Consider the following 11,284-nt stretch of genomic DNA (forward strand, 5'->3'; position numbering starts at 1 on the left):
AACAAGAAACTCGAGTACAATATACTCGATTTTATAACTCAAAAATCGACCCTTCTGAACTCGAATTGTTAGAAATCAAATATGTTTGAAACGTTTCCTAACTAATGATATTGTTTGGATTTTATAGTTATTTTCTAAAAAAATCCTTATAAACTATCTTTGCCAACTAAGCAAAAAATAAGTGTCCTTTACCCCCAAAAAAAAAAAAAAAAAAGTGTCAGACTTTGACATTTGAAAAAAAAAAAAATGCAACACGTTGTCGTTCTGGCTAAGTGGATTGAATTTCCAACGATTACATGACACATGACACGAGAACTTGAGGTTCATACTCACAGACCACTCACTTCATTTCTCTCTCTCTCTCTCTCTCTCTCTCTCTAAAATGCAACTCCTCCATTCTCCATCTTCACCATATCTCTCTCTTCTAAGCTCAAAATTACAACCGAAAGCGGGTAAGCTATACTGCTTTGGTCAAAGTTTCATTTACTCTCTATGAAGTTTATGCATTAAGTTGCTTACTTTTTTTGTCTATTGTTGTAACTTGCAGTACGTCTTTCACCAGAGAATTGTCTCCCAGTTCAGCCTCGAAGACTCGAAAGGTCCATATGGGTATTGGACAAACGCTCCATTTTGAGTTCTGTTTCTACTAAAGCTGCCTCTGTTGAAGGTAAACTTCTTTACCATTTTAGAAAGAAAACGCTGAAGCAGAAGCTCACTGCTACAATTACAAACAAAACCCATTTGTAGAAATTGCAAAATTGACTTAAATAAGGCTGGGAGCTTTGAGGTTCTTATTAATGTGTAGTGTTGCTGGCTTAGTGTTGTGGAAGTATCGAATATGTTTTAGAGGGCATTTTAGTTGATCCTTTGAAATGAAATGCACAAGTTTCAGATAGAGAAATTTGGGCGTCCTCTCTCGCATCGAAGGCTTTAAGTTTTATGTGGTGAAAACTACAACACTTGTCTGAAATCATAATTCATTTTTCTAATTAAAATTCGTGAGATATTTAGGCAAATTTTATGTATAGCTTTCCTTTTTCTCCTTAATAATATGCAACATGCACGCGTGTGCACACTCACACTCGTTTCTGTAATAGATATTATATACTTATATGGAGAATTAATAATACTATCAACATTCAAAAGTGTAGCACCTTATTTAAGAATTTTAGTACCGGCATCCATATGGACATATGGTCTCTATGAAGCTAAATAATCCATCATGGAGTTGTGTAGATAGCTAAGTCATCCACACTGCATTTCTTTGTGAGACTTTATCTTGCATCTTCATGTGTAACTAAATTATAAAAATTACGTGTTTAGGCCCCTAGAGGGACTTATAACCAGTTTTATTAATTTTACAATTAATAATCCAAGTAGTTAATGAGTCAATTACAGTTGTGATATGGATAAGGCAGTGAGCAAACAATCACAAGAACAACCACTTACTTTGGACGAGAGATTGTTCACAAAGTGAAAACCCAACAGTGGAAAATACTTTGTGATCTAGCTCAGCTCGTCAAATCCACTTTGAAAAGTTGTGATACAAGCTAACTTCCAAGACCTCCAGTATAAGTAATTTGATAATGTATCTGCAACTGCTGATCCAGCCTTCGTCTTCACAGTGATCCAATGCTGCAAGTCAATTGTTGATCATGAAACCAATCTCTTGATTACTTCAAGGTGACTTGAAGATTTTCGTCTTCTATGTGATTCACAAAAGTACTCCAACAACACAGGTGGTGATCTTGTGTTTGGGTGGCAAAATCTCCTCTAAAAGATAACACAATTGGAAAGGCTTGGAAGACAAGAATGGGTTAACTGGTTTTTCTTTATATTCCAGTAGCAGTCTTCCTTCTCTGGAGATTAGGGTTAACATAGGGTTTATATGTATGTAGGGTTCTGCTAGAGGTGGTCACAAAACAGACTCTAGAAGAAAATCTCAGAATTTCCATAAAAATTGGGTTTTGGTTGACTTAGAGAGTTTCTGTTTGATTTCACACAATTGAGCTTGAATTGCATGACTAAGGCTTCAATTTCACACAACCATGCTTGTCTTTTCTTGTACAGTAATCGAAGCTTCAACCCTCAGCCTTCATTACCATATTTATACATTACAACGTCAAACCCAACAATTACAAGTAAATTTATCATGGAACCAACATCTAAAAATCATAATAAATTTGTCCATCCAACAATAAATTTAGAGGCCAAAAAACATCTAGCTATTGGAAATTAAACCCTATATCTAGGTTTCTATGCTTTATGGACATCATATTTTTCTGTTGGTGACTGAATCAAGTAAACTTAGGGACACATGATTGAAGGCAGTGTATGTAGTGATTTATGATCTGAATTAGTGACACAATTGAAACCTTAAATTTGGTAGAATGGTAAGGAATAAGGATCTAATCAATTGTTAGAAGCTATTTGATCCCCTTTTAGAAGTCCTACATATCATGATATCAGTATGCGCCAAGCATGTCACCAGCACAGTAAGATAGATCCAAAGTATACTTTTAGCTACAAGATTGTTGGGGGAGATTGAAACATGGACAGTCTTCCTGCAAGGCATTTGATATACATTTTAGGTACAACCTCATTCTAAAGACCTTAAGCCACCAGATTTTGGGCCAAATGTACACGTGCACACACACACATAACCAAGTCACTTTGTGGTGCTGTTGTGGTTGTATAAAAAAGTTCACTTTTTTCTTCCTGCCAACATTCATGGGAGCTGTACTTTCACGTATTACATTTTGAAGAGTTAATTTTTATACATCCTCTTTAATTTTACCATTTTTCTTGGACTTGTGTAGCTGGCACTTCTGCGATATCTATTGGAACAGCTGAGAGTGATGTGTTGAAAGCCTTGTCCCAAATCATTGACCCAGATTTTGGGACAGATATTGTTTCATGCGGATTTGTGAAAGATCTGCACATCAATGAGGCTTTGGGGGAGGTCATTTAGAATGTGAATATGAAATTTCTATGCATGTAAAAATAATGTCCTGACTAAAATATTTCAACTTTACATCTCAGGTTTCATTTCGATTGGAGCTCACTACACCAGCATGTCCAATCAAGGACATGGTAAATGACACAACCACCGTTGTTTGATCAAGAACTGACATATTTTTTGAAGGGTAGACTATTTTTTTTTGTCATGGATTTCACTTGAACTACTTTGTAATGAAAACATGCAAAGGGTTTCCACTTTTCATTCTCTTTCTTTCTTGTCCTCTGTGTGAATTGTTGTCCTAAAAATTGATGCACACTCTTGCTTTCAGTGAATATTTTTAAAGACCCATGTGCAACGTTTTCAACTTCATTATGCTTTTGTTTGGCCTTGGTTGGAAATGTAGATTGCTTTAGTCCAATATTCATATAGGAAGTTTAACATGATTTAACTGGATGGCAGTTTGAGCAGAAGGCAAATGAGGTTGTAGCGATGCTTCCTTGGGTTAAGAGTGTGAATGTGACAATGTCAGCACAGCCAGCACGACCCATTTTTGCTGGGCAACTTCCAGTGGGTTTACAGAAAATTTCAAATATTGTGGCAGTTTCAAGTTGCAAGGTAAACTTTCATTCACCTTATATTTTTTTTCTTTTTCTTTTCCCCCCATACGTTGATTTATTGGTTTAATGTTATTATTGCTATCATTATACTAACATATTAGGCACTTTATGGTCCAGTCTGTCAGGTTACTGTTCAAGTTTCAATTGTTTGTGTGTGAGGAACACTTTCCACAATACTATATTTATTTCAATGAATTGATCTCCCTCTTTGTGTATATGCTATTTTATAGGGAAATCATCTTTTTGAATGAAAATCTTCTTGATTAAATTGAGAGAGGCAAGACAAATCCCTTAAAAATTTGGAGCTATATATATATATATATATATGGGTTGGGTTGGGTTCAAGTTACATCTAGTGTAACTCTAAACAATGTTACACCACTCAATATTTTTTAATTGGATGCAAATTTTGACAAATCTACCGTAACTTGAGTTATATTACTTAAAGTTACACCAGGTGTAATTTGAATCCAACCATATATATATATCATCAAGAAAGTGTATCCTACAAGGGCACACTGCCAACTTACTTTGTATTTAACCTGCTTTCCAGATCCCAACTAAAGGTGTTATTGACTATTCTTTTTCTCTAACAAATAAACATTAAATCTACAGATGCTAAAAAAAAAAAAAAAATTATTTCATACCATCATTTCTGTTTGATTTGAACTGGGCAGGGAGGCGTTGGAAAATCTACTGTAGCAGTAAACCTTGCTTATACTTTGGCTGGTATGGGTGCTAGAGTTGGTATCTTTGATGCTGATGTCTATGGTCCCAGTTTACCAACAATGGTCTCCCCTGAAAACCGACTGTTAGTAATGGTAAATTTTCAAAATATTTATTGATTTTTTACTTGCAAGGTTAGTGAAGTGCTGCAATAATGATTTTGGAGAAACTTCCTCCAGAACCCAGAGAAGAAAACCATAATACCAACTGAATACTTGGGAGTTAAGATGGTATCTTTTGGATTTGCGGGACAAGGACGTGCGATCATGCGAGGTCCAATGGTTTCTGGGGTCATCGACCAACTTCTGACTACAACTGAATGGTATGATGTACTTCCAATATTAAATTAGGACAAACATAGCAGCAATGAAAACTGGAGTAAGATTTATGTACTATTTGGGATTTTATGAGAGTTCCTGTCCTGCTGGAGTATCTTCTTGTAATGTATTGTTTTACAGTGCCTGAATCTTTGGGTTTCAATTACAAAATTTTACTTATAAGGAATCTTACGAATTTTCATGGTTACGTTCTTGGAATTGCGTGGGGTACCTGCATTGTTATAATCATGATTGGTTTCATAATGCAGGGGAGAGCTGGATTATCTTGTTATTGATATGCCCCCAGGAACTGGTGATATTCAACTTACTTTATGCCAGGTTCTGCTTTTTTCATGCACTTATTCCCTTGCCTAAATTACTAGCACCCTATCTTGATCTTCTGTTAATTTATTTTTATTAATTGCTTTTTTTTTTAATGTGGCATATTAATGTGGATGTGGATAGCTATTAAGATACTTTTTGCACCGCACATTGCTTCATAATCTTAACCCATCTACATTTAGTGGGTTCAATTGACATATGCAGGTAGTCCCTTTAACCGCTGCTGTTATTGTTACCACTCCTCAAAAGCTGGCATTTATCGATGTTGCGAAAGGAGTTCGTATGTTTTCAAAGCTTAAGGTGTGCATTCTTGTTATCCAATTACCAAGTTCCTTTTTGAAGTGAATCATGAATTATTTAAACTAGACACGCTTTTTGACATTTTAAGGAGGAAAAATGTTAGAAATTTTCAATGAAGAGTGACAACTTGATTTTAATCATGAGTTTATAAAACATTTTCTATTGCTTATCATCTTACATATTTGATCTCTTTTTGTGCTAAGCATACATTTGTGATTTCTATTCATTTACATAGGTGCCATGTATTGCTGTAGTTGAGAATATGTGCCACTTTGATGCTGATGGAAAACGCTATTATCCATTTGGTAGAGGTTCAGGCTCTCAGGTATAACACCATCTGAACAGTATTTTTCTTGTGAAACATATAAATTGAAAATCTCAGTAATCTTGGTACTTTTATATACAAGAAATATATTTCTTATAACATTATACACATCTTTGCAGGTTGTCCAGCAGTTTGGAATCCCTCATCTATTTGATCTTCCAATTAGACCAACTGTATGTTCTAAGTTTAGTTTCCTACCAGTTTTTATCAACTAAAATTTACTCTGGATGCATACTTGAAACATTATTTCTGTTACTACTTTAGACCATGGTATTGATCCAGCAATTTCAATGGTTGCTTTTCTGCAACCATGGTGTATATAAGTTGCATTTTATATACACGTTAGTTAATTTCCCTTTAGTTTCTCTCATAATTTTTTTGACTGAAATTTCCACTCATAAATTTTACTTCACCTTTTTTTGTCTAAGTTATTATGGATAGAAATTTGACTGTTGTCCATTAATTGCGATACTAATCCCCTGATTAATTCATGTTTCCACCTAACAAGAAAATTTAATTATGTTTCTTGTATATTTATTTTAGGAGCCTTTTTATGTTTAGAGAAGTAGAATGTTGGAAACTGTAACATTTGTGCTAGGCAAGCAGAGTCAAATTATAATTTTCATTACTTTATTTTGACAGCTGTCTGCTTCTGGAGATAGTGGAATGCCTGAAGTGGTGGCCGATCCTCAAGGTGAAGTTGCAAATACATTTCAGAACCTTGGAGTTTGTGTGGTGCAACAGTGCGCCAAAATTCGGCAACAAGGTACCCTGTCTATGCTGAGGCTTTTTAGTCTTAGGAAAAGTGTCAAAGTATGGCAGTGAGAATACAATGCTACCTCTCTTCATGCACTTATTATTTAGGTTATAACAAGCTTTGAAACTGCTCGAAATCAAAACAACTGCCTAAATTAAAATTTAATTTTAATAGTCGAAAGACTTCATGAGTTTTATAAGTTATTATCAACTTTGAGAAGAAAAAAGAATCAGATTTAATATTTAGCAAGTAAAATGGAATATTGAGATTTTCAGAAAAATTCCTAATTTCAAAATTCTGCAATTTATACTTAAATAATGGGCTTGCTCCTTCATATGGGATTATTTCAGTTTTGACTTGTTGCCTACATGGGTTTTTTTTGCACCAAGTTGAGGGATAAGGGGACATTCAAACAAGTGACTTCCACTTCATGAGGCGTGGTCCCTAGCCAATTGTGCTGCCCCTTGAGTTATTTGAATTTCCCTACTTCAGCTTTTACCTTAGTTTAATGAGATATTGTCCTTTTTCATTCTAGTGTCCACAGCTGTCACCTATGATAAATCTTTCAAGGCAATCAGGGTGAAGGTACCAGATTCAGATGAAGAATTCTATCTGCATCCTGCAACTGTGAGACGGAATGATCGCTCTGCACAAAGTGTGGTATGAAGGAATTTCTGTGGAAAACTAAATTTCTTTTCTAAATGTTTCTAATTGAAATAATTGTTTCTATCTCATAAAAAGTAGGACATACAGGCACTTATTCTCTTATTGATGATACCTGAACTTTAACATGGACTGACACTGAATCACTAATCTACAATGACAATGATATAACCCCAGACCCGGTGGTTTCTGTTACCTTTCTGCTCAAGACTTGTCCAATATTCAGTTATAAGAAATTTTGCAGAGCATATGATGAATTATATAGCTGAATATGTGTGCTTCAGCCGAGGATTTGTTATAGCTAGTTGCTGCATGCAATATTTTCAAACCTCTTTTGTTCCAACAACAAACACATGGCACTAAGAGCATTCCAATTGGGTTATCTAAAACTCTTAAAAATGCATTTTTCATATTATTGTTCACCCAAAACTCTATAAGACACTCCTCCATCAGCACATGCATATTACAGTAGCAAATGCATTTTTGCTACAGTAATATCTAAACATAAAGAATACTGTACCATCCTTCATTTTTACTTTTTGATCATTTAATTGATGTACTTTCCTTCTCTCTCTCCTCTGCTCTCTCCTGGATACATGTGTTGGTGCTTTTGTTTTTGTTTTTAAAATATATTATTTTAATGTTATGAATTAAAAAATAAAGAATGGGATGTGGGGTGTGTTGTTAAAGTGATAATGTAAAATAAATAAAGTGTGTTTTGGTGATGCAAAATGCATATATTTTTAAAGAAGCCAATGGGAATGCTCTAAGAACTTGGACATCTTGGCTTTTGTTTCTCATTAATAAAGGTTGATCAGAGGGAGTGTGCAGCATGGTTAAAACTGTGCACATTCATGCATTTGTGTGTGTGTGTGTGTGTGTGTGTGTGTGAGAGAGAGAGAGAGAGAGAGAGAGAGTGGGGGGAGGGGGGGGGGTGTTCCATTTGTGTGTTTGAACATCTTGAAATATAATTTTGTTTGAAGACTTTCCTCTCTCTCTCTCTCTCTCTCTCTCCATGAATCTTTCCGTGATTTATATTTATAAAAGATATATTTCGCAAAACATACCCTCATTATATTCTAGACAGGCTTGAAAACGAGACTTCATGAATAGAAAATTATAAATAATTATAAATTTCCTAAAAAAAATTTCCAATGATCCGTATTAAAAAATAGAAAATTAAGGAGGTGCATTAGTTCCTATGTAAGTGTAGCAATCTTATATAGGTAATAAAAATTAGTGACTTCAGCCCAATTTGGGGCTTCAGCCCTAGTTGGTCTTCCCATGAGGGGGAGTTGTATGGTTAGAAGAAGGATCTTAGAAGAATATGGAATGTGTTTATTTGAAGAGTTACTTTGGTAGATTTGCCGTTTGTGAGAGCCGAATGTAAGCTGAGAGTTTGTTAGTGTAAGAACACAATGAGTGTAATGGGGTCTGGCGTTTGTGAGATTGTTATATTTGTGATTTGAAGATAAGAGTTTGTGTTTATGAGTTTGAAGAATAGAGTTTGTATTTATGAGTAGGGTTTGAGAGTTTAAGTTGAATGTAGTGGAAGTTGAGTTGGTTTGTGTTTGTGTTTGTGAGGTTTATGAGTGTATTTTGTTAGATTTACCTTAGTGTTTATAATCTGTCCCTTATATTAGATTTTAGTTGATGTTATTAATGATGTGAGCATGGAATTGGTTGAACCACATTAAATCTTGTCGTCTTGCCTATTTTTACTTTTTTTTTTTTTTTTTTAAGTTTTTTATGTGGTGTGATTTTGCTAATTCTAAATTCCAAATAATTGGTATAGAGCTTCTGTTGTTACAATAAAGTTAATTGCCATCATATGTTGTTTTGGTAAACACTTATTGGTAGAAAATTTTTCATATAATCTTTATTCTTTTGGTGGTTTTCCATATTTTGTCAAACTGTGATGATAGTGGAAAGCAAATATCCAGAATTTCCTTTGGTTGGGTTGACCCTTGCTTGCCACTTGTCCCTGACTCATAGCTTTTGCCTTCACCCTTGCTTTTGGAAGTAAAAGCACTAAGTAGAGAATCTATTTCCAGAATACCTCAGGAGAGGTTGCAAGATAATGTACAGATTATTTTCTAATATATGGTATTGACTCTTTGAGATGATGCTGTTGTCATTTTACATCAGTCATAATCCAACCATCAAAACCTTGCTCTGTGTATTTTTAACATAGTCATGGATAAATCTATAGGTCACAGATGAAGAAGATTTAATTTAGGATAGATTTTAAATGTGTTCAAATTCTATACTAGTCCATGTTCATGCTAATTATTGAAAGGGAACAAAATGTTACTTTCTAGGAAGAAAAAATGAGCCTTGACAAATCCTCCACTGGAGTTGATTTTGGTTATTGTAATTATGAATTTAGAATCTTCTACGTGTCTGACTTTTCGTCCTTTGATTAATGAGGGGCTAATTTCATTCAAAACAGGATGAATGGACCGGTGAGCAGAAACTCCAATATACAGATGTTCCAGAAGATATTGAACCTGAAGAAATTCGGCCTATGGGGAACTATGCTGTTTCAATAACATGGCCAGATGGATTTAGCCAGGTGAGAAGGGCATTTGATTTAATGTTAAAGATGAATCGAAAATTAAATGATGGATTGTCAACATTGGTGGAACTATTATGCAGAGTGAAGTTTCTGACTGGGTCTACTATCATTCAAGGGCAGCCATCAACCTCATGGCAAACCTAATAATTCCTTTCTTTGACCAAATCACAAAACTATTTCTGCCGATGCTGTGCTAAGTCTATACGATTACCATTGGCAACTTTTCTCATGCAATTGACACAATAATATAAAAATGGGAGACTGATTGCAGCAATTGAACCAGCTGATTTGGTTGGATCACATTGCATTCAGCTCAGCCATTAACACTGGGTATCCATATATTAGGGATTAAGTAGTGACTCAGCAGTTTTAACTGTGAAGAATTTGTTAGATGGCTGTCAATGATGATTACTAGCATCTGGAGACTGATTCTTGTGACTGAGTGTGCGTTTGGATATCGCTTATTTTGCTGAAAACTGAAAACACTGTAGCAAAATAATTTTTAAATGTGTGAATAGTGCCGTGGAACTTATTTTTAATATAAGTTTTGTTGAAAAAGAAAGTTTGTAGGTCCCGTGAACAGTGCATGAGATCTCCTGGAAAAGCTATAAAAAAAAAAAAAAAAAAAAAAAAAAAAAAAGAGGCAGATGTAGATGCGTGAACGTGGAACGCAATGCAAACGGAACTTGAGTAGTCTAATGCAAATTTTTTAACCATTTAATTGAACATCTATTCGAGTATTTCTCATTTATACTTGAATGGATGAATGTGTGTATTTGCAGTCGTATCTCCCAATTCATTCATATTTATGTCTATATTTGTTGACTAACGAAGGGATAATGATTTCAACATATCAGTTTTTACAGATCTGTGCTCTATGCCCTTTTCTGATTTCTATCTTGTGGTGCAGATTGCACCCTATGACCAACTGCAAATGATTGAGCGGTTAGTCGATGTGCCTCAACCAACTCCTGCACAGACATGATATTGTTACTATTATTTGCTAGACCTCAAACTAAATTGTATGGACTACATCAACTCCTTCATGAGGATAATGCAAGTTTCAAGTCTTTTTAGCTCTGCTGCAGGCATAATAGCTTCATGCGAAGATTAATAGCTACTAGATATTAGTAGGTAATTCTGAACAGTTACTTGAGATGTTCTTCTTTTTTTTTTTTTTTTTTAAAGATTTTAGGCAATTATTTATGACAAACTCCAATAGTGAATTTTTTTATACATGCATGCAATACAATATACTTCCTGTTATGAATATTTTCTTCTTTTGTTAATGACTTGCAAAATTATATCTGGATCTGTTATGTTTCATAAATGGCTGAATTTCATTAGAAGAAATGCTGCAAATAGTATATAGTGATCCAAAATTCACTTACATTCACCCAAACTCAGATAAATCGTCTAGTTTAATCTCAAAAGCAAGAGAAGTAATTCAATACAATGGGAGGACAGCCACATGGTCCTCCTAATCAATAAAAAGAAGTCGTTTCTTATCATTAGTGTTGTGAGGGAAAACATGTGTTGGGTTTGTTAATTTAACCCTAACACAAAATATTATTTATATATAGAGTACAATGATATTACTAATTTACCCCTAATTTATACCCATAACACTCCCCCCTCAAGCTGGAAAGTATATATCATACAATCCTAGCTTGTTACATAATAAACCCAAATAAGCC

At 34.6% G+C, this 11,284-nt stretch overlaps 1 protein-coding gene across 2 annotated transcripts; it reads left to right on the plus strand.

The window, feature by feature from the left end:
• The first annotated feature begins 323 nt into the window (after positions 1–323).
• On the plus strand, positions 324–10,876 carry LOC115976968 (fe-S cluster assembly factor HCF101, chloroplastic). 2 transcript variants are annotated; one of them, XM_031098567.1, is made up of 15 exons: positions 324–452; positions 548–667; positions 2,820–2,962; positions 3,043–3,093; positions 3,422–3,577; positions 4,257–4,400; positions 4,485–4,627; positions 4,892–4,961; positions 5,169–5,264; positions 5,500–5,589; positions 5,709–5,762; positions 6,232–6,355; positions 6,882–7,006; positions 9,462–9,584; positions 9,668–10,109. In XM_031098567.1, the coding sequence occupies exons 1-15, from the start codon at positions 383–385 to the stop codon at positions 9,782–9,784; spliced, it is 1,626 nt and encodes a 541-aa protein (XP_030954427.1). In that variant the 5' UTR covers positions 324–382; the 3' UTR covers positions 9,785–10,109. The 2 variants fall into 2 exon arrangements, with proteins under 2 accessions (XP_030954427.1, XP_030954428.1); XM_031098568.1 differs by lacking the exon at positions 9,668–10,109 and adding an exon at positions 10,498–10,876 and having other exon boundaries at positions 325–452.
• Positions 10,877–11,284: the final 408 nt, after the last annotated feature.

This window comes from Quercus lobata, chromosome 2, assembly GCF_001633185.2.
Source record: "Quercus lobata isolate SW786 chromosome 2, ValleyOak3.0 Primary Assembly, whole genome shotgun sequence".
NCBI classification, from domain to species: domain Eukaryota; kingdom Viridiplantae; phylum Streptophyta; class Magnoliopsida; order Fagales; family Fagaceae; genus Quercus; species Quercus lobata.